At 44.6% G+C, this 22616-nt stretch overlaps 1 protein-coding gene across 2 annotated transcripts in view; it reads right to left on the bottom strand.

The window, feature by feature from the left end:
* Positions 1–22616, bottom strand: part of SLC27A6 (solute carrier family 27 member 6) — an 83636-nt gene that overhangs the window by 15940 nt on the left and 45080 nt on the right. The window contains exon 5 of one of the 2 annotated variants that reach the window (XM_002710184.5): positions 4780–4974. The exons of the other annotated variant lie outside the window; for it this stretch is intronic. Within the exon in view, the coding sequence (XP_002710230.3) occupies positions 4780–4974 (195 nt within the window). The remainder of the gene's footprint in view (positions 1–4779; positions 4975–22616) is intronic. 2 annotated transcript variants of the gene reach the window in all.

Genomic DNA, 22616 nt, shown 5'->3' with positions numbered 1-22616 from the left:
ATGTGGCGTCCACTTCTGCAATGGTTTCATTTCTCTGCTGCTTGCGCTTCGAGCTGAGCACGCTGACTTCTCATCTGCTTTTGCTGATTGATGTTCTTCCCAAGCCCTCCTCTCCTTTTAGCTCTAACATGTCGAGGGAATGTTTCTGTAATGCTCTGAGCCTCGGGAAACTGATTTTCTACGCATATATTCTTCACGGCTTACCGTTCTGAAGTGCATGCACAGTCTTCCAGCTGTCTCTTCCGTAGACTCACGGTCTTCCTTTCTTCAAGCTTTACGTCCTCTGTGGATTTCATGTTTGTCTCTTTTTATTCTTTTCGCCTGTTGAAAATACTATAAGGACCAATACTGTGGTGCAGTGGGTCAAGCAACTGCCTGCAATGCCGACATCCCATACGGGCGCCAGTCTGTGTCCTGGCTACATGACTTTGGGTCCAGCCTGGGGAAAGCATGGCCCAAGTGTTCGAGCTCCTGCACCCACGTGGGAGACCTGGATGAAGCTCTTTGCTCCTGACTGAGGCCTAGCCCAGCCCTGACTATTGCAGACATCTGGGGAGTGAACTGGCAAATGGAAGATCTGTGTGTGTGTGTGTGTGTGTGTGTGTGTGTGTGTTTCTCCCTCTCTTTGTAAAGCTCACTTTCAAATAAACGTTTATAAAGAAAACACTACAGAAGAGAAGGCTGTCTGTAATTTACATGAGTTTTTCTCTCAAATGGAACACCTTGTGCCCAGTTATTTATTTATTTATTTTGCCTTGGGGACAATGATGGGGCTCTATCATTTCAGTTGCATGCATTTTTTTTTTTAAAAAAAGATTTCTTTATTTATTTGAAAGCCAGAGTTATAGAGAGAGGGAGAGAGGACGGGACAGAGAAAGAAACAGACAGAATCTCCCATCCACTGATTCACAAACCAGACAGCTGCAGGTCTCCCACGTGGGTGGCAGGGGCCCAAACACTTGGGCCATCTTCTGCTGCTTTTCCCAGGCCACTAGCAGAGAGCTGGAGCAGACGGGACAGGAACTGGGGCCCATGTGGAATGCGGTGTCACAAGTGATGACTTCACCTGCTGTGCCACAATGCCAGCCCCACCCTACCCCACCCCCGGCTGGGCTGTACACATTTAAATGACAGGGACCACAGAGGAAGGGCTATGAGAAATACTCGGTGCAGCACACCATCCTGTCTCCTCCTAGAGGTTGATCCCCCTCAGCTGCAGTAAGCATGAACCCCCATTAGTTTATATTTTTGAGAGAAGCATTTATTAAATCTGCGCACTTATTTGTGAAATGATATTTTTGCCAGATTTTTCTGACAGCTATGCTACAAAACAGCATGTGAATGACATGACAGCAGAGAAAGCAGAATCCGTAAGGTATTAGACACAACTCTTCTTTTGCTAACTGAAAATAAAACTAAAATATATGGCAAATCAGAAGTTTTTGAAGCATACTAGAGACAAACATAACTTTTTACATTACTGACATTTTTACAGTCTGACAGGGGAATTGAAAACAGAAGGCTACAATGAAGGCGAGTCAGTTCTATAAAACACAAATCATCTTCATTGTGCTCTTGTTGGATGGCTACTCCGGAATGACTCCGCTTCACAAAGGGGACTTAATAAGAACACCAACTTAGCAATGGGTCTGGTGCACCGAGTGAGAAAATTACCTGCCCGCAGTGCAGGCCTCAGTCATATCTGCTCTTCCCTTCTCTGAAATCCTTTTGTTCAGAATACAAGAGCATTTGCGAAATGTCAACCAGACTTTCAGAATCCCAAAGAATGCATTATAAAAATAGCTGCACCTTCTTTAGATTTAAAAGAGAAGTGTGATTTATACCAGCCTGGCTAAGGAGGTGAGCTGCTGCGGATGAGAAACACATGTGTCAATTGCTTCCAGATAATGAAAAATCCCAGCCCAGGCCAGAAAGTCTAATTCTTTCTGTTATTGCTTGCAGGCACTATCTGATGTAGGGAAGTTCATTTACAGAAATATTTATTCTACAAAAGGAAAGAAGCTAGGGATGCGAGCAATACAGATGTGCCAAAGTTTGTGCTACAGCATTCCTGGAGGTCTTTCCGAAAACTGTTCCAGAAATGACCTGGTTAGGGTGCTCTGGAAACTTCGACAGCAACATCCGAGGGAAGAGCCACTCTCAGGGCGCAGGTGGATCATTGAGTGACACAGAGAGCGCAGATGGACCGAGACCCCCTCCTCCAATGGTCAGCTTTGTCCTGGGCCTTTCACACCAGCTGGGAAACCTTTTGCTCCTTTTCTAACACCTAGAAGAGTTTGTAAGACTGGAATTATTTGCTCTTTGGTTACGCAGTCTGCTTCACAAGGAGGCTACCTGGGACTATGATAAGATTCCTATGTATGAATTCGTTTCATTTATTGTAGTAGGATAATTCTTGAGATACTACTAGTAAGTTGTATTTTATAGAAACTTATCAAATTCACTTAAGTTCAGATTTGTAGATATGGATGCACTCAATCCAACCTTCTAAAGCTAAAGCACCTGTAACAATGTCCCCCTTTCCATTCCTGATATTGCTTATTGTGCCTTTTCTGTATCATTCAAAATCTGCTTCCTTTTCAAAATGTATTACTGTATCATCAACAGAAGGAGTCACTGTGCACTTCCTCCCCATGTAGGATCTCTGTCCTTAATGTGCTGTACTATGAGAATTAATGGTAAAACAAGGATTCAAACAGTACTTTATACTTTGTGTGTCTGTATGGGTGCAGTCTGTTGAAATCTTTACTTAATATGTACTAAGTTGATCTTCTGTATATAAAGATAATTAAAAATGAATCTTAATGAAGAATGGGATGGGAGAGGGAGTAGGAGATGGGATGGTTTGGGGGTGGGAGAGTGGTTATGGGGGAAAAAACTGCTATAATCCAAAAGTTGTACTTTCAAAATTTGTATTTATTAAAGTTTTCTAAAAACATGAAAAAATAAAACATAAAAAGTATAGCTGTATTGCTTTTCAGCCTTTTGGCTAAGATCAAGTGTAAAAGTATGCCTGTATTCCTTTCATATTCACTAAATGTCTTTTCAATCTCATTCATTTCTGCTCTTTATTATTTTCTTCTGGTTTTTTTTTTTTTTTAGTTTATTTTAGTTGGTTTATAGGTTTTTAAACTGCGAGGCAGAGAGAAAGGGGAGAAACAGAGAGAGAGAGAGAAAGGGAGAAGTAGACACAGAACATCTGCTGGTTCACTCCCCAAATGGCCGCAGTGGCAGGAGCTGAGCCGATCTGAAGCCAGGAGCCAGGAGCTTCCTCCAGGTCTCCCATGTGGGTTCAAGTGCCCAAGGACTTGGCCATCTTTTACTGCTTTCCCAGGAACATTAGCAGAGAGCTGGATTGGAAATAGAGTAGCCAGGACTCAAACCGGCACCCATATGAGATGCCAGTGCTGCAGGCCAGGGCTTTAACCCACTGCACCATAGTGCCGGCCCCTTAAGTTTTTAAATGTAACATTTTCATTAGGATTCAGCTCATATCTTCTCATTTCTATTATCTTTTTATTTGATCCCTGGTGATTTAGAAATTTTTTTTCCAAATACATAGGAAAATATTTAGTAGTCTTCAAAACATTATTTCTACTCCACACTATTATCAGATAATACAACCCACATATATTCAAGCCTTTGAAATTTGTTAGAAATCTCAAAGTTGCCCAGTAATTTTTGTAAATGTTTCATATATATTTGAAAAAAAACAGAGATTATGCATATGTTAGGTGCAAGGTCCTATATATGCTGATTAAAGTAGTTTATTACATTATTCAAATTATGCTAATTATATAATTCAAATTATCATTGAGTATAAATTCTAATTTTACACTTAGCTTCTCCAAATCAGTTGAAGATGTTTATCCACTGTTTTGGGTATTTTAATGTTGGTTTATTTGCTACTGAGCAGTCAGCTGTCAGTATTTTGCTCATTTCTGTAGTTCTTATTAAGGTTTTAGTGGTATCTTGATATAGTTTTTTTAATCCATAAATTATATGCCCACTCACATTACCCTGAAACGATGTAAGTGATGAAAAACAAGTAGAAGGTATGGACTGAAAGTACTCATAAAAATGAAAAGAGTAAAATTAATGTTTACCTGGGCCTATGTTTGCTGTTTCCTGTCATATTATTCGAGTTCATATATTGAAATCTTTTTAAAAGGATTCATTCATTTGAAAAGCAGTATGGCAGTGGAGAAGTGGAAAAAGAGGGAGAGACAGACAGTGGGAGAGAGAGAGAATCTTCCATCCACTGGTTCACTCCCCAAATGGCTAGAACAGCCAGATTTGGGCCAGGCTACAGCAAGGAGCCAGGAACTCCACCTGAGTCTCCCATGTGGTTGGCAGGGACCCATGTACCTGGGCCATCTTTTGCTGTTTTCCCAGGCATATTAGCAGGGAGCTGGATTGGAAATGGAGCAGCTGGGACTCAAACCAGTGTTCCAGTATGGGATGCTGGTGTTACAGGCAGCAATTTAACCCACTGTGCCACGATGCCCATCCCTAGATTATTAAATTTTAAAACCAAACAAAAACAGCCTGTCATTATCCCATATTAGACAGGGAAAATATGTGAAATGACTGAGGCTTGCACATCCATAATACCACCGTTCACCTACAGTCTGCTACTTTATCCGTAGTTCTCAACTTAGAAAGTGACAAGATTTACTACAGTTTATAAGCAGAAGGTCTGGAAGAGTTAGTAGCCTGCAATGTGTTTCTTTCGTTAAACAGGAATATTGTACTTACTTTGTAAAAGAAATTCGTTCTCCCGACAGATCCAATCTTCCCAGTGTGGTTCATGAAACAAATGTTTCCTTCAGTGGCCCCGTAAAACTCACACATCTTAATATGTCCAAATCGGTCTAAAAATTCTCTCCACACGTCGCTCCGAATGCCATTCCCAACTGCCAGGCGAACCCGATGCTCCTTTTCTCCTTCTCTCTGTTAGGAGACAAAGTCTACTTGTAACTAACTCCAGTTCCCAATTCTTCCTTTCACTCATCATCACTGAAATGGACAGTATCCTAGATGTGAACCGCATGTTTGCAATGACCAAAGGGAACAATTGGAGGAAAACAAAACAAAACAAAACAAAAACAAAAAAACTCCTGGGGTCAGTGCTATGGCATAGTGGGTAGAGCTGCCTCCTGCAATGCCAGCATCCCATAGAGGCCGTTCTGGCTGCTCCATTTCCAGTCCAGCTGCCTGCTAATTGTCTGGGAAAGCAGCTGAAGACAGCTGAAGTGCTTGGCCCTTGCACCCACATGGGAGACCCGGAAGAAGCACCTGGCTCCTGGCTTCTGGCATCTACCTAGCCCAGCCCCAGCCACAGTGGCCATCTGGGGAGTGAACCAGTGGAAAGAAGATCTCTCTCTATCCCTGTCTCTCCCTCTCTCTTTTTGTTACTCTTTCAAATGAATAAGTAAATCTTGAAAACCAATCTCCTATGTCAGTAGCAAAACCACTTCCAGCAGCTGGTGAACTTGCACTGCTGGGAAGAATGGAGCTGGTGCCCCACCCACCACATCTGGGAAAGCCCTCCCCAAATCCCAGATTGCTGACGCCTCTTTCTGGGTAACTAGAGGGTTGAGAGGAAATCATATTTCCCAAATAAAGCAGTACTGTTTAAATAGCATAAAACATGCAAGCCTACCTTCCCAGCTCCTCGCGTGTCAGTACATAATCTGAACACGAGGTGGATGCCCACTCTTGATTCTCAGTTTAGTCATCTATAAAAAAATACTAATACCTGCCTCACTTAGATGCTGCATTGTTCATTTACTACTCAGAGTCCAGCGCAGAGCCAACAATAGATCAAGACCACAGAATCGATGGGATGCTTCATTTGCAAATATGACAAGTATATGACTATATGTAACTCTAATTTTAGGATGTGCAATAATCTCTTTGTGATTTTCAGTCCATATTTTAGAAATAGTGGGAAAACAGTAAATAATATGTGGACTGGCATATATTATATGCCGACCTACAATTAGAGCAGCAATCTACATGCACAGTCATGGTAAACCCCTGATTGGCTGCCTCATCACCACCAAAAGTGATACAAGATAACCACAAGTGATAACAAAATACCAGTAACAACAAAATAGAAGAGTGAAGCTCACTGGTGCTTAGAATTAAAAATGATCAATTGCTCATATCATTTATTTCAGTTTCTTCTATAAATACCACTAAAACAGTTTCAAAAAGAGACTTTAATATATGAACTCTCATGAGCAAAGATAAGAGAGTGAGTTAATTTTGGAAACTGAAAAGTGCATTCATAAAAGGAATGCGACCAAGCACAGTAAGGAAGGCTGGGGTGAGTGTTTGGTGCAGGGGATGAGACACTGCTTGGGATGTCAGCATCTCGTATCACTTGCTAACAGTACAGACCCAGGGAGGCAGCAGGTTTGAGCAGCTGGGTTCCTGACACAGTCAGTGGACAACTGGATCAAATTCCCTGCTTCTGGCTTTGGCCTGGAGCAGTCCTGGTTCTTGCAAACATATGGGGAATGAGCCAGTCTGTCTCTTTCTGTTTCCCTCCCTCTTTCCTTCTCTGTGCCTCTACCTTTCAAATAAATAAATTTCATTAATTAATTTTTAATAAAATAATGAACAAGGCTGAAATCCAAGCCTGTTGGTTAGTTTTCAACAAATGCTCCTGAAAGTGTCGATCAAGCAGCAACAAAAATGAGGAAGGCAGAAAACTTGACTGGAAATTTATTTAGGAAGCAGCTGTACCCCTGGCTACCCTGGTAGAGATACAGACAATGCATCTTGTGGGTTACTCTGGAGATACCCAACAGGACAGACCCCAGCTTGAGTTAAGAAACCTGCAGAAAACCTAAGAGCCCAATGACAGCCTGAATACTAGATGGTATTAGCGAACACTTTTCCTGCACTAATCTTGGAACTCTGGAACCCAGAGCTGTACACCAGAGCAGGAAACTCTACTGAGTTATCGTCAGGGAAACAGATCGTTGTGAGAGCAAAGATATCACCTTCTGGAAATACCTCCATAAAACGGCTAGATTCCCACTTCATCTCTCTGGAATCTGACCCATTTGTTGACAAATCCCTGTCATATGCAGCCAGATTTCTAGAGCCTCATGCTTAAATGTGATGACTGAAGAATAGACTCTTTTAAAAGGATGAAAAACACATTAAAGGAAGTAAAAGATAAATAGGACACAGTGAAAATGTCAAAAATACATCTAAGTGGGCTCTTATACAACAATAAAAGGAGGACAGGAAAGAACCAGATCATTTTTGAAGGGACAATAAGAATATTTTTGGTTGAACTTTTAATAATAACTATGGAACCCAGAAGAAAATAGAATGCTACCTTTAGGCTGAAACAAACAAAAAAAAAATCAACCTCACATTCTATAATCAGTTAAAGTAATATTCAAAAGCAAAGGCAAAATATATGTTTTATATAATTAAAACTAAAAATTGTGTTGTTAGTAGACTGGTACTAGATGGAATACTAAAGAAAGCTATTCACATAATAACGATACAATGCCAATTAGAAGCAAATGAAAAGCAGGCGGGAATAAGGGGACCAGAAGAGGCAAATACTTGATCCATGTAAATGAGTGCTGATTCTTTAAAATAATGTTAGCGATGTTTTTAGAATTTAAAATGTGTAGAGCTAGAATAGATAAAAAATAAAAACATGAAGGATTAATGGTAAGGAGATGGAATTAAAGTATTTAAAAGCCCTTGCCTTGTCAAAAACTTGGAAAAATGGTATTTTAAGATGGAATCTAATGAGTTAAGAATGAAAATTGAATTCTCTAAGGCAATAATAATACTCAAAATTAGTTAAAGGAACTAAAGAAAAATGAAGATATATATATCCAAATGAGAAAAATTAATAACATTTAATAAAAATTTAATAAAATTAAATATTAAATGATTTCAAAAGAAAACAAGAAATAGGGCAAGGGGAACAAATAAAAAGTCAAACAGAAAAAATAGCAAGAAAAGATATAAGCCCAAATATATCAATAAATACATTCAATGTAAATGGATTCAATACTTCTGGAAAAGACTTTTATAATACATAGAAATATAAAGCTCAACCTTATATGGCTTTTAAATAATTCAATGACACAAAAATCGAGAATAACTGGATGGAAAATGTTACACTCTGTAATCAGGGAGAAGTCAGTCTAACTACACTAAGAGCAGACCAAGTATAGTTAAGTCAAGAAGCACCTCTGGGGTTAGAGGACCGCAGAACAACTGATAGCCTAAATTTCTATTCGCCTAATCACACAGTCAAAATATATAAAGCAAAATCTGTCAGAGTTAAAAGGAGAAATAGCCAAGTCTATTTTTAATCTATCTCTGTAAACACTGCTAGAATAAGCACAAAAAGAATCACATACAGATGTTTGAAAAAATTAATGACATCACTTAATTTATGAACACACAAAAACACAACAACTCACGAAACAATACATACCCTTTCCCAACGTGCATGAGACATTACCAAAAGAGACTGATCCTATGTTCCATCTTCTATATAACAACTCTTCAGCAAAGTATTGACATTTATTCAGGAGTAAGTGGTTAGCCCTGTGGTTGTAAGAAGCTTGCAAACTCTATCGGAGTGCCTGAGGTCAACTCCTGGCTCTGGCCCCAGCTCCTGAATCCATCTTCTCACTAATACAGAACCTGAGAGGCAGCAGGTAAGTAAGGCTCAAGTAGCTGGGTTCCTGGCACCCATAGGGGAGACCAGGATCACCTGGCTTCCAGCTCTGGCCCCAGTCCAGCCCTTGCAAGTGAAGGCATTGGGGGAGTAGACAAGCAGAGGAGTGCTTCTCTCTCTCTCTCTCTCTCTCTCTCTTTCTCTCTCTCTCTCTCTCTCAGCTTCTCAAGTAAATAAAAAGTATTTTTTTTAACTTTTCAAAATATGTTCTTGGATAACAACACAATTAAAATTGCAAAAAGATAGCTAAAAAAAAATCTCCAGATATTTGGATAATTATCAACACAATTGCAAACAACTTATGGGGAAAACATTTTGCTTGACAAAATGTTAGGCAGTTTATTCTCAAAGCAAATAGCCAAGCATCCAACGAGAATAGGAAAACATGCCAATGTCGTTAGTCATCTGCGAAATTAAAGTCAAAACATGAGATGACAACAAACACTTCAAAAACAGCGAGCAATTTCTTCTGTAGGACTATAAAATCTCACCAAGAGCTGGCAAGGATCTGAAACCACCGGGACTGTGAACGGATTGTGTGTGTGTGTGTGGGGGGGTGCGTATATTAGTATCATTGCTTTGATAAAATGCTTTGTAATACAGGGGGCAAGCATTTGGCCTAGCAGTTAAGACAACAGGTTGGAAGCCACATCCCATAGTGGACTGCCTGCATTCAAGTCCTGGCTCTGCTCACAATTCCAGCTTCTTGCTAATGCACACCCTGGTAGCACAAGGTGACAGCTCAAGTAGATGGGGCCTGTCATTCACTTAGGAGATGCAGACTGAGCTGACTGAGTTTACGGCTCTTGGCTTCTGCCTGTGTTCAGCCCAGCTCAGCTCTCAACACTGTGGACATTAGAGGAGTGAACCAGGAATTGGACTTGCTTGCTCTCTCTCTCTCTCTCTCTCAAATAAACATTTTAAAATTAAATTAAAATTTGAACAAATACTTGACATTATCTACTGATATTAGATACATGCATAAAATATGATCTACCAATTCCACTCTTGATATTGTAATGAAAGAAATATGTACATACGTTTCCAAGACATCCACGTAAGAATGTTCATACATTATGAAGTAGAAATCCAAATTCATCGATAGTAAAACAAATCTTTCCAAAACACTGCTGTATAGCAATGCAATGGAACAGTCTTCTTTGCTAGTGGTATAATACAAATTACCACGAATCCAGAGCTGTATGCACTGTAAATTTATTATCTCACAGTTTCTGTGGGTCAGAAGTCCACACTGGCTCAACTGACTCATGACCCACAGTTCTCAAAGCTAAAGTGAAGCTGTTGACTGGCAGGGCTCTTACTTGGAGGTTCCTGGAAGCATCCAGTCCCAGGCTCATTCAGGATCTTGGCAGCTTCTACCTTCTTGATAGTGGAAGGACTAAGACTCTTCGCTTTGCTGATCATCAGGGGAGGGCTGCCCTCAGATCCTACAGGCTTCTCGCCGATCCTCGCCATGGGTCTCGATATACCTGAACCAGAGGTGACACACTGACCCCCTCTCATGCTGCAAAAAAGTCTCCCACTTCCACTGGGCTGAATCTCCCCTGCTTGCCCACAGAGAAAGCTCACGAGTTTGCTCTAAAACCTCAAGAGCTGAGATTGCATCTATCAGGCTAATCTTTTTACAGAGTCTGTACCTGTAAGGACAGCTGCAAAGTCCCTTCTTCCGAAGTCCCTAATGCACATATATTCACATATTCCAGGAATTACGGTATGGACCCCTTTGTGGGCAGCAGTGGGCATTTTTCTGCCTCCCACCTCTCTGGAGCAATGAGTGATAACTTATGGCTGCACACAAAAACCCAAGGCGAATCTCAGCATGCAATGGAAGAATCAAGGACAAGAGAAGGCAGCCATATGGTTCTATTTAGATTCGGTTTTTAAAAAACATAGGCAAAACTAATTCATCAGAGTACTCCATGGAGATGTCTTCAAAGAAAAAAAATTTATTAAAAAATACTCATTGTTAAAGTCTACTAAGTCCAGTTATGATGGAAAACTAAGTGAACAGGTGATCAGCATGAACAAACTAAAACAGAAAAGGAAAATGAGGCAACTATTATTTGTAAAGAATGAAAAATGCAAAACACAAGTTATAAATAAATAACTGAATTTTAATAAGTACTACTTTGATTTTTTTTACAAAACTTTGAGTTGCAAAAACAAGAATCATGCGGAATAACACTCTCACTTTGGTTTCCTTAGCCCATGTCAGTGGGGCTCAGGTCATGATTCTGCAGACAGAATGAACTCCCCAGACCACAGCAGCCACATCCAGGGCAGAGGGTCCTTTGCTGCTCCTCCTGACAGCCCAGGGCAGCCACTGCCTGGCTCCCAGCTCGTCTGCACGCGGCAGGCACTGCTAACCTGACACTGAATGAGCTCCAGGATTTTCCACTGCCATTTTTCTTCATAAAACAACATCAGATCTTGGGATTTATTTGGCTTGAATGAAGAGAAACCTTTTATGTGGCTTACCTCCTGGATGCTCTTCAGGTCAGAGAGGAGGCTTAGCAAGCACTATTATTTGTAAAACGTGCTGGCATGTTCTGAAGGGCGGTTTATAAACCAAATGCCACAGAGACTGTAACTAGTTCAGGCTGCAGCTACACAGCTTCCTAATAACAACAAATAACCAACCGAAGCGGCTTACTTGATGCAGAAAATGATCACGACTTCTATCCAGAACTATCAGCCTCACTTCTCTAACTCTCAAGATACTGTGATTTCACTCGGCTTTCCTTTACAACGAAGTCCAGGAGTGGCTGTTTAGCCTAGTGGTTAAGATGCTGCTACGGATGCCCACATTCAGCGTCCCAGCGCCTGGGGTTCAGCCCAGCTCTGCTCCTGATCCCGGCTTCCTGCTAATACACACAGCCTGCAAGACTTGCCTCCAGACGTTGTAAATAAGTCTTAGGAAACACAGCAATGCCAACTCATTTACAAATCATCTATGAGTGCTTCCATGACCCAGCGAGAATTAGGAGTTTGGAGAGAGACAGGCAGTATTACCCAGGAAGCCTAAAATAGTTACTAATCTGGTGCTTTACAGCAAAAGCTGGTGATCCTTGCCCTAAATGCTAAGTGAAGTCCAAACAGCAAAAACTTGTTAATATTCACACAGATTAACTAACTGGACAATACGTGGGTGCTACAGATACCACTTCACTGAGTTTTCTCATGCAGAGACAACGGGGACAAGTTGCAGAGGTAACTGGGAGTTGGATTTGTGCCAAGTAGGGCCAAGAGTCTGCTCCATGCCCTCAAACCCGAGGCTTCCTGTGCACATTAGGAATATTATCAGGTGAGCAAAATATGGGTCGGACGAGACTTTTCTTAAAAGCCACCGAGCTATTTCTATTGTGAAACTACTGTTGGGCTGGCACTGTGGCGTAGCAGGTAAAGCCACTGCCTGCAGTGCCAGCATCCCACATGGGTGCCAGTTCATGTCCCGGCTGTTCTACTTCCAATCCAGCTCTCTGCTATGGCCTAGGAAAGCAGTAGAAGATGACCCAAGTCCTTGGGCCCCTGCAACCGCATGGGAGACCTGGAAGAAGCTTCTGGCTCCTGGCTTCGGATCAGCACAGCTCTGGCCATTGTGGCCAACTGGGGGGGGTGAACCAGCAGATGGAAGATCGATCTCTCTCTCTCTCTCTCTCTCTGTAACTCTTACTTTCAAATAAATAAATCAATCTTAACAGAACAACTACTGTTGACCTCACACGATGACTGGAAGCCAGAGGAGGAAGGACAGAGAGTAGAGACTGGCATCATCACGTTTGCCTGGGGTTGCCTGGCGGGACCGGCGGGGAGGCAGGCAGGCTGCAGGACAGCAGCTGAGGGGGTTCAGGCAAAAGACGGTGATCGTCAGAGCCCAAGCTGTGATCACAGAAGAGAAAAGCAGGATCAGCAGAATGACAGATGACAGGATAGGCAGGGGAAGCCTGACAAAGCCCTGGGATATCTGGACAGTGAGAGCAAAGGCTGAGAATGGCTTACGTTTGGTTTTGTGTCAGTTTGCAGATGCTGAGAAATTGCCAAACACCACCTAAAACACAACGAAATCTTGGCCACGTCCATCTGTAATTTTTAAAAATCTCCTTCTCTGTTCATAACCCCCCACAAGCCTTCTTTTGAATAAATTCCTATTCCTTTTTATTCTTCGTAAGATATGAAATTGCTACTAAAATCACTGAATATCTAAGCCACATTGGGGACGAATGAAGAAAGTGTGCATGAATAGGATAAGCATAGTAAATGAATGAAATTCTAAAAACTACACAAATACATACACAAATGAGAGGCAGGGAGTAACAGGGACTAAAGAGAAAGACACACAGACAGAGTACATGAGGGACAGAGGCGAACAGAAATCAGAACACATGGAGAACGATAGTGAAAGAAATTGAGAAAGACTGACAAAGAAAACAAGTGACACAGAGCAAGAGAGAGAGAGGGAGAGGGAGAGGGAGAGAGAATGCATCAGGGAGCAGCGGTGACGAGGGAAACAGAAGGAGGGAGAGAATGATCTGAAAAAGACAACTTACAATAAAAAATGAAAGACGCTGAGAGGCACCAACAAATAAGGAGACATTTGTTGCACAGACAGATAAAGGTACAGAGACACACAGAAACAGACACACCAAAATAAAGAGACAAACAGAAACCAGAGTAGAGAGAGCACTGGGTCAATGCTGGGCCTGCAGCCATAGCAGAAAAAAATGGAATGAACCTGTTTGAGCTCCATGGACAGCTACTTGTATCATTTCATCTTATCTACCACAGCAACCCGATAGAATAAAAAGCATTACCCCCATCTTATACATGGGGGAGCAAGGAAATTCAGGTCAAGGACAGAAGCCAAACAGAGAGAGAATTTGATCTCATTATTAGGAGCTGTATGAGGCCAGGACGATTGCCTGCCCTGCCCCCTCCTGTACCCCCGCCTTGCACCATGTCTGCAGCTGCACCTGCAGCAGGGCCTGGTACACCAAAGGACTTCCCAGGGCATCTGAGGAAGGCAGGAGGGAGGAAGCCAGCTCTGGAGAGCTTCAAACAGGTGCTCTCCTTTACCAAACCTGCCCCCATGACTACAGGAACTGGGAGTTTCTAACTCAGTAGTTCTGTCCTCTACTGAGTGAGGCTGAAACTCCATGCAGAAATCTTGAGAGCCATGGCTGTCAAGTGCTTACATCATGGCACACCTGAATAAAGTAGGCCACTTCCCAATATCCAGAAAATATCCATTTCCCCTTCAGCCATAAAACCCACTTTTAAAATATAAAAGAGAAATGTATTGACTGGGTCAGAGCTTTTAACACAGAGATCCCAAGGGCTTGGGTGTCAACAGACCTTTCCCTCTGGCTTCTAGTGCCCCAACAGCAGTGAACGCTTTGAGACCCGTGAAGGAGTCACAGAATTTGAACCCAGGCTCTGGTTTCCTCCGAAGGTTCTTCGGGAGCTGCTTCCCCTGCAGCATCTGCTAAGCTGCTGGGAGGTGGGGCAGTCCTCGAACTCGCTGGCTCCTACCAGGCCCAGGATTTATTCAACCACGTGCTGAAATGCTCAGGCCTCTAACACTGCCTAGAAATAAAGTCTCCTTCTTCCAGTAAAAGTGCTCATTCCTGCTCAGGGTATCCCTTACATACCCAGGCTGACTAGTTTCCCTCCATGTCTAAGAAAAGTGAAGCTGTGGAGGTTGTGTTTAAGTGCAGTAATTCTGTATCAAGGTGAAGTTTTTAGGGAATAAGAGAATGTTTGTTGATAGACGAACAGACAGAAAGAAGCAAAAATTCAAAGTAAAAACGGAGGGGCAAGTCAATTCTGCATAACTTATATGCTTAATGCAAATGACACCAGTCTGGTCTAATTCCTAAAGGCTCAATTAAAATTTAAACAACCCATGTTAGGAATTAGGATTCTTCCATATTGATTCTATTTAACAGAGGACATCCTTTTCCTAAAATCCACCAAAAACTACACGTGCGTCACTACAACACGTCCATGGAACAAGTACGGCTCAATGCCAACAGCTTGCTTTCTGCGGAGACACACTGTACACTTCACAGCACAAGCGGGTATTACAGAAAAGGCACAAAGCAGCACTAAATGCAAACAGGAAGTCAGAGAACCCTGGGGCAGAAAAACAGGGTACAGAGAGCAAACTGAGAAGTGGAACAAAGAGGCCCAGAGGAAGATCGTCCTGTGATGCGATCACCTCCTAGGAGAAATATCAACTCAAACAGCTTGTCCTACAGAAAAAACAAGCCCTGTCCAAGAGCCAGGAAACCAGGGTAGAGACTACAGGGTCTTCTTTAACATAACAACAAGACAGCACGCTTGGAAAAGGCCAGGTAGAAGAGACCCACCCAGGTCATGTCACCTCTTCCTCCAACTCCGAGTCCTACAGGTTGGAAGGAGGCAGTGCCTGCTGAGGGGAGGGTGAGGGAGCTAAGTGCAGGCCTTGGACTTGGAACCCAACACCACGCTTCCCACGGTGCAAACCAAGTTCATGCAGTCTCGTAGCACCTGCCCCAATGCCAAAGCCCATGGAAGAAGCTTCTGGACTGTCCTGGTGCCAGATGGAGACACACGGTCCCTGAGGGAAGACAGACATATATTCTGTCCAGTGTCACCTCCAGTCAGGTGCGGTGGCCTTAGGCTAGAGGTATGACACGTAGCGGGCAGGCCAAAGCACAGCGTGTCCTGGTCCTGCCCCAGAGCCAGGCTGTGGGCCCTGGTGCAAACACGTGTCGCAGTGTTGGAGACCAAAGGAGTGCCCACCCCACTCCTCCACCAGTGCACGCAGCAGAAAGTTGACAGTCATTGTTCCTGTTAGGAAAAGGGGCACAGACTAGAGAGGAGGCGGTGTACGAATCTACAGCCAGACCGAATTTATTCAGAGCACAAAAATTCCCAGAGGTGGGTAACCAGCTGCCAGCGTACACACAGATCGAACCCATGGCACAAGGCCCTGCCCACGACGGGGGCGGAATCTTTTTCTATTTTAGGAGGGCTAGGGATGGGAGTGGCGGTGGGGGGGGGGGGGCAGCAGGCAGAGGTGAACTCTTGGAACTGGGCGGGGCCTTGGGAACCTGGAAAAGAATGCAGGGTGGGGTATGAGGCCACAGGGTGTGAGACCCCACTGAGACTCAAGGGCAGGGAATCTGTTCCAGGGTTTATTGATCTTTTGGGCAATGAGCAAGAATGGCTGAGGCTTACGTCTTTGTTCCATCAGTTCCCACGGGGGAAGGGGAGGGACACTTTGGAGGCTGGGTCATTCTCTCCGCAGTGAAGCAAAGAGCAGGTCACAGCGCTCAGGTGCCCAACTGTAGATCAGTCCCTAGGGGTCTACCCTACCCCAGGGAAAGCCTTCTGGGAATGCACTTCTCTTTTTAGGCACTGCCCCAGTCCACCCTGAACAACACACCAGCTGCATGCTTGCAACCAGCATGGGCCTGGGCAGCGGCAACACCTTAACAGCCGACTTTGGCGAGGCTGGGCCTAGAGCACTACCTAATGCTGGCACAGCAGCAGTGAGCAGAGGGTCAGAGAAAAGCAGCAGGCTGCTCAGAATGTCTGGGACAGGCACACAAACAATCCACATCACAAACGCTGAAGTGAGTGCCCAGTGCTTCAACGCACAGACAGCACTGTACGCTAAGACAGTAAGAAATTCAGGGAACCATGACCTCACTTAATGGTCATAATACGGTGCCACAAAACAACAAACTTAAACCACAATGAGGTGCCTATCATCAAAAAGTCAAAGGAGGGGCCACCATTGTAGCACAGCAGGTAAAGCTGCTGCCTGCCAAACTGGCATCCCGCATGGGCACCAGTTTGAGCCCTGGCTTCTCCTCTTTTGATCCAGCTCCCTGCTAATGTGCATGGGAAAGCAGCAGACAATGGGCCAATTCCTTGGGCCCCTGCATCCATGTGGGAGACCCAGAAGAAACTTCTGATCATGGCTCTGTTCTGACCCAGCCTTGGCCATTCCGTCCACTTGGGAAGTGAACCAGCAGATAGAAGATCTCTCTTTCTCTCTCTCCTTTCTGTCTCTCTCTGTCTGTGTAACTCTGTTTTCAAATAAAGAATTCTTTTTTTAAAAAAAAGTGGAAGGCTAACAAATGTTGGTGAAGCTGTGGAGAAAAGGGAGCACTCGCACACTGCTGATGGAAATGCCAATTATTCTAGCCATCATGGAAATCAATATGGAACTATTTATAAAATTAAAAATAGAACTACCATATGATCCAGCCATAGTGCCCGTGAGTTATAGCCAAAGCCTGTCAGAGACACATCTGCACTCTCATTACTGCTACAGCACTTTTCCCAAGAGCAAGAAGGGGAAACAACCTAGGTATTCACCAACGGGTGAACGGCTGAAGAAATCGTGGTGCACCCACACAATGAGCACTACTCAGCCGCAGAAAAGGGTGAAATCCTGTCACGCGCAGCAGCACGGGTGAACCCGCAGAATGCTGCGTGAGATACGGCAGCTCAGAAAGATCCTGTGATCTCACCCACACGTGCAATCCAAAGGAGCTGATCTCACAGAGGTGTAGGTCAAAGAGAGGTTACCAGCGGATGGGGAGAGTACCAAGGAGAAAGGCACGGGGAAACGTTGGCTAAGCGGTGCTGAGCTCCAGTTACATAGGAGAAAGAAGTCCTGCTGTTCTATTGCATAGCAGGGCGACTACAGATCACAGTAATGCAGTTAATGTTTTAAAAAAGCTAAAAGAATGGATTTTGAATGCTTTACCACAAAGAAATGTTAAATGTTGGAGGAGCTACATACGCTTACTCACAGAGCACCCCAGAAATATTTGCAACCTTTACATGTCAATTAAAAAAGCCAATTCTGGCCAGCGCTGCGGCTCACTAGGCTAATCCTCCACCTAGCGGCGCCGGCACACCGGGTTCTAGTCCCGGTCGGGGCGCCGGATTCTGTCCCGGTTGCCCCTCTTCCAGGCCAGCTCTCTGCGGTGGCCCGGGAGTGCAGTGGAGGATGGCCCAGGTGCTTGGGCCCTGCACCCCATGGGAGACCAGGAGAAGTACCTGGCTCCTGCCATCGAATCAGCGCGGTGCGCCGGCCGCGGCGTCCATTGGAGGGTAAACCAACCACTCTGCCTGTCAAAAAAAAAAAAAAAGCAAATTCTCCTGAACTGAAACAGGAAAGGAGTGAGGTGGGTGGGGGGAGGGGATAAAGAGGAGAGCCTTTTTAAAGAAAGGATTGGAAAGCGATTTATAAGGAAGGTCCTTCAAGGCTAAGCCTGCACAGGCTCTGGCTGCCCCTAAAACTCTCTCAAGCCTGGGTTCAGCAGGCCGAGGTGTCCAAGTCGCAGCCATCAGTTAGCAATTTTAAGGCATAAGCAACAGTTTGGAAATACCTCAGTGATCTCACGTGCTGGAGCAGAAGGAGACCGTACTGGAGACTTCTGTGAAGCCCCTCCTTTTGCACAGGCTCAGCAACGGGAGCGCCAGGTACAGACTGCTTGGTCTGCACACGTGCCTTTGCTGCGGCAGCCCTTGGGAGAACAATGGAGGCAACGCAGAACCTTCAGTCCCAGGACCTTCAAAGGCATCTTGAGAGAAGGCCCAGCTCCCAGAGTATGCAAGACTCAACCCTCACACCGAGGACTGTGTTCACAAACAAGCCTCTTCTCTGTAAATGCACCTGCTGGGGCCCAGGAATGCGACATCCCGACAAGTGCAGCCCCATGAGCAAGGTGCCTTCCGCTGTGAGTTGAACTCTTCAAAGGCCTGACTCCCTCCATGCAGTGACACAAATCCTTGCTTTATCCAAATTCCCTTCCTGGACTCTGTCCTCGCTGGGGATCCAAACTTTTTGGCTAGAACGGAGCTTTCCTTGAAGGCCTGCAACAAGGGAAAGCTTATGTTGGGCATGAGTGCATAAGTACCATCCAACCGGGCCGGTTCTGTTGGCTTTGCTATTTTCATTTAGCTATCAAAAAATCATCACTGAGCATCTACTATGTGTCAGGCACCATTCCAGGCCTTGAAGTTATAATAATAATAGACAAAACACAAAATCTCTCTGCTTTTCTTGAGCTCCTGTTAAAGAACATGGAAGAAGATTAAGAGGGCATAAAAAGGGGCAGGCATTTGGCACAGTGGTTAAGATTGCTTGGGATGCCCTCATCTCCTATCAGATGCCTAGGGAGGAGTCCAGCTCTTCTTCCAATTCCAGCTTCTTGCTGATGCACACCCTGGGAGGAAGCAGGCAGCTGAAATATTTGGGAGACCTGGTTGAAGTTTCCACCTCTTCTCCTGGCTTCAGCCTGACCCAGTTCCAGCTCCTGCAGGCATTTCTGGAGTGAATGCGTCAGCAGATGACTGATGGGTTGGTTTCTCTCTCTCTCTCTCTCTCTCTCTCTCTCTCTCTCTCTCTCCCCACCCAAACCAATACATTTTTAAATGGCATAATAAAGAACATAAATATATAATGAGGTAGTAAGTTCCCCAAGGAAAAATAAAGCAAGAGGAGAAGACAAGGAGACGGACATTTGAATACAGAGTCCGACACCATTCCTGATGTTTGTTTGCTCACAACTTTCAGACCTCCCCAGCCCTGTCCTGAGTGTGCTGATGAGAATGTCCAGTGCACTCAGACCTCCCCACCCCTGTCCTGGGTGAGCTGTTGAGAATGTCCCGTGCACTCAGACCTCCCCAGCCCTGTCCTGGGTGAGCTGATAAGAATGTCCAGTGCACTCAGACCTCCCCAGCCCTGTCCTGAGTGAGCTGATGAGAATGTCCAGTGCACTCAGACCTCCCCAGCCCTGTCCTGGGTGTGCTGATGAGAATGTCCTGTGCACTCAGACCTCTCCACCCCTGTCCTGGATGAGCTGATGAGAATGTCCCGTGCACTCCGACCTCCCCAGCCCTGTCCTGGGTGAGCTGATGAGAATGTCCAGTAAACCTTCCTTTGGCACCAAAAGGAAACTCAAGTAATACAAGCAGGCCTACATGCAGAAGGCGCCTCACCCTACTGCTACCCCCTCATCCCAGTAAAAGCCAAGTGGCCTCTATTGCCCAGTTCTGGGGCCTCTTCAGACATGCTTGAGACCCTGTCTGGTCTCCCCAGGCAGCTCCATTATGCCACTAATAAGCATTTTCATATCCTCCTGGTGCCTATGTGACATTATCCATGTCCACATCTGAGCCAAACTGTGGGTAGAGGCTCCATCAAACTGGTGGGCTGACCACAACAGACAGCAGCAGAACTGTGGGCCGACATGCCTTCCCTGGAGAGGGAAGGGGTTAGAAGAGTGAGTTGTGCAAACGTCTGGAGGGGGAACAGTCAGGGAGGAAAGTGAGGGTCTGGTGCATGACAGAGAAGCAAAGAGGAGGTAAGGCTGGGGCTTGGGGAGAGCAGACAAGGGATAGAGAGGCAGGAGGTGCCACAGCAGGGGAAGCAGATCCCACACAGCAGGGCTGCCTATGCCAAAGGCATCTGGATTTTCTTCCAAGTAAAACCACCAGGGGGGTTTGAGTAGTGAGGTCACATAATCTCACTCACATTTTACCAGAACCATTTCAACTGCCGTGCAAGGACAGAATTTCGAGGGCAGGAATGGAGTTCAGAAGAGGCTGTTGCAAACAGCTCTAGACTGACATGGTACTGACTTGGAGGACAGCAGCAGCAGAGATGGCAAAAGTGAGGCATGACTGTGGATATTTCTGAAGGTGGAATCTGCAGGATCTGCTCAGGGACTGGACCATCTTCAAGGGTGAGTGCAGAGAGTGCTGACTGCGCACTTGGCAGAATGGACATATTGTTAGGTAGACAGTCAAGATCTAGGTAGGCAGCACATTTTGGTTGGAGGAAGGTGCTTAAAAAGTTGGACTTTGTCCATTTTTGAAATAAGAGGTGAGTCACATATCTAAGTGGAGCTGTGAAGTAGGACTCCAGTTATATACAACTTGAAATCAAAGGAGAAGGCAGGGCTAGAGATACAGTTTGGAAAGTTAAGTCATGGATGGCATTTGTGGCAGGGAACAGGTCCAGGGAGTGAGAATACAGAGAAAGAGAAGAGATAAGAAAGTGAATCCTGGGCATTCCCACGTTCACAGGTAAGGTCCAGACACGGGGACCACTTATTTTTTATTTTATTTTATTTTTTTTGACAGGCAGAGTGGACAGTGAGAGAGAGAGACAGAGAGAAAGGTCTTCCTTTTGCCGTTGGTTCACCCTACAATGGCCGCCATGGCCAGCGCACCGTGCTGATCTGAAGGCAGGAGCAAGGTGCTTCTCCTGGTCTCCCATGCGGGTACAGGGCTCAAGTACTTGGGCCATCCTCCACTGCACTCCCGGGCCATAGCAGAGAGCTGGCCTGGAAGAGGGGCAACCGGGACAGAATCCAGTACCCTGACTGGGACTAGAACCCGGTGTGCCGGCGCTGCAAGGCGGAGGATTAGCCTATTGAGCCGTGGCGCCGGCCACAGGGACCACTTAAAACCATAAGAGGCATCCTTGAACCTGGTGGATGTGTATGTGTTAGTGTATGATGCTACAGACACGCACTAACAAAGTAGGTTCTGAATCTGTAAGGGTAAAGGCTAGACCTTCGGGACAGGCACTTAGCCAGCAGCAGAGAGGCTGAAAGATACCTGTGTCTCGTATTGGAATGCTTCGGCTCAACTCCTGGCTCTGGCTCCTCACCAATTTCCTACCTATGCAGAGCCGGGAAGGCTGCAGGTGATGGCTCATACTGCTGAGTTCCTGACTAGCCACAGCCCAGATCATTCACTGCAAAAAATGGAGGAGTCAGTCAGTGGGTGAGGATGCTCTCTCTGACTCTTGGTCCCTCTGCCTCTCAAGTCAAAAAAAAAAAAAAAAAAAAAGACATAAAGACATACAAGAATGAATGACTGCAAGGAAGAGAAGACAAGGACTAGATGTTCAAGTCTGTCATATTCACTTTGGTAGTAACAACTCTCCTGCAAGGCACCTGGGAAAACTCTATGTCCTCTTCCAGAGAGTTTCCCCCACTGTGGTCAAAGCCCATTTCTATTTGCATCTGCACATTTAACTCATTAACCCCATGTCAACTTGGGATGTAATTGATGTAAACTCATTTCACGGTTGATGGGGAGCTACTCTGATGAGCAGGAAACTGCCCCTAGATCGCAGCCTTTGTCAATCCATGGGGTGAGGCTGGACTGTCGATCTTGATGACCTCAAAGGGCAGGAAATTCAATGACTTGTGCAGTATCACTTTGTGAATTAATGGAAAAACTCAAATTAGATCTTTGATCTTTTTAATCTAAGTCTTTTTACGCCTTTTCTCCCTTTTGGGGAAAATTTATCTTCAATGGGAAGATTCTAGCAGTTTATCAGTCACTGAAGATTCTTATATTTCCTGGTAAGCCCTCACTGCAGAGCAAAGAAGAACCATTTCTGAGCTTGACCCTGTGTCCATGGAGAAGCGGTCAGGAACAAACAATCTAACGAGTAGGCAATGTGAAAAACGGCAAATACTGGATCAAATAAACAATCTCAGTTATAAAGTGTCAAGTTAATTTAATGTCAGCTGTGGAAAAACCTTACTAACACATCTAAAATAGTAACAGATAACTCAAGAGGAGACAGGCATAATATTTTCAGAGTTTCTTATATTCTTATTTTTAGTATTTCATGTGTATGAAGACAGTTTAATAAAATTTTTGTTATTATTATAAAATTTTTATTTTAAAAACGGCCATAATGTATTTGAATATACTTTTACAATCATTGTTGTAGGATTTTTATCAGTGAAAATGACAACTGTTTTTCAACATCCACAATAGTTAACTTATAATGGCATGCATAGAAAAC

The sequence above is a fragment of the Oryctolagus cuniculus genome, chromosome 6 (genome assembly GCF_964237555.1).
Source record: "Oryctolagus cuniculus chromosome 6, mOryCun1.1, whole genome shotgun sequence".
Lineage (NCBI taxonomy): Eukaryota > Metazoa > Chordata > Mammalia > Lagomorpha > Leporidae > Oryctolagus > Oryctolagus cuniculus.
The sequence above is the reverse complement of the archived record's forward strand: the minus strand, read 5'-3'. Positions and strand labels throughout refer to the sequence as shown.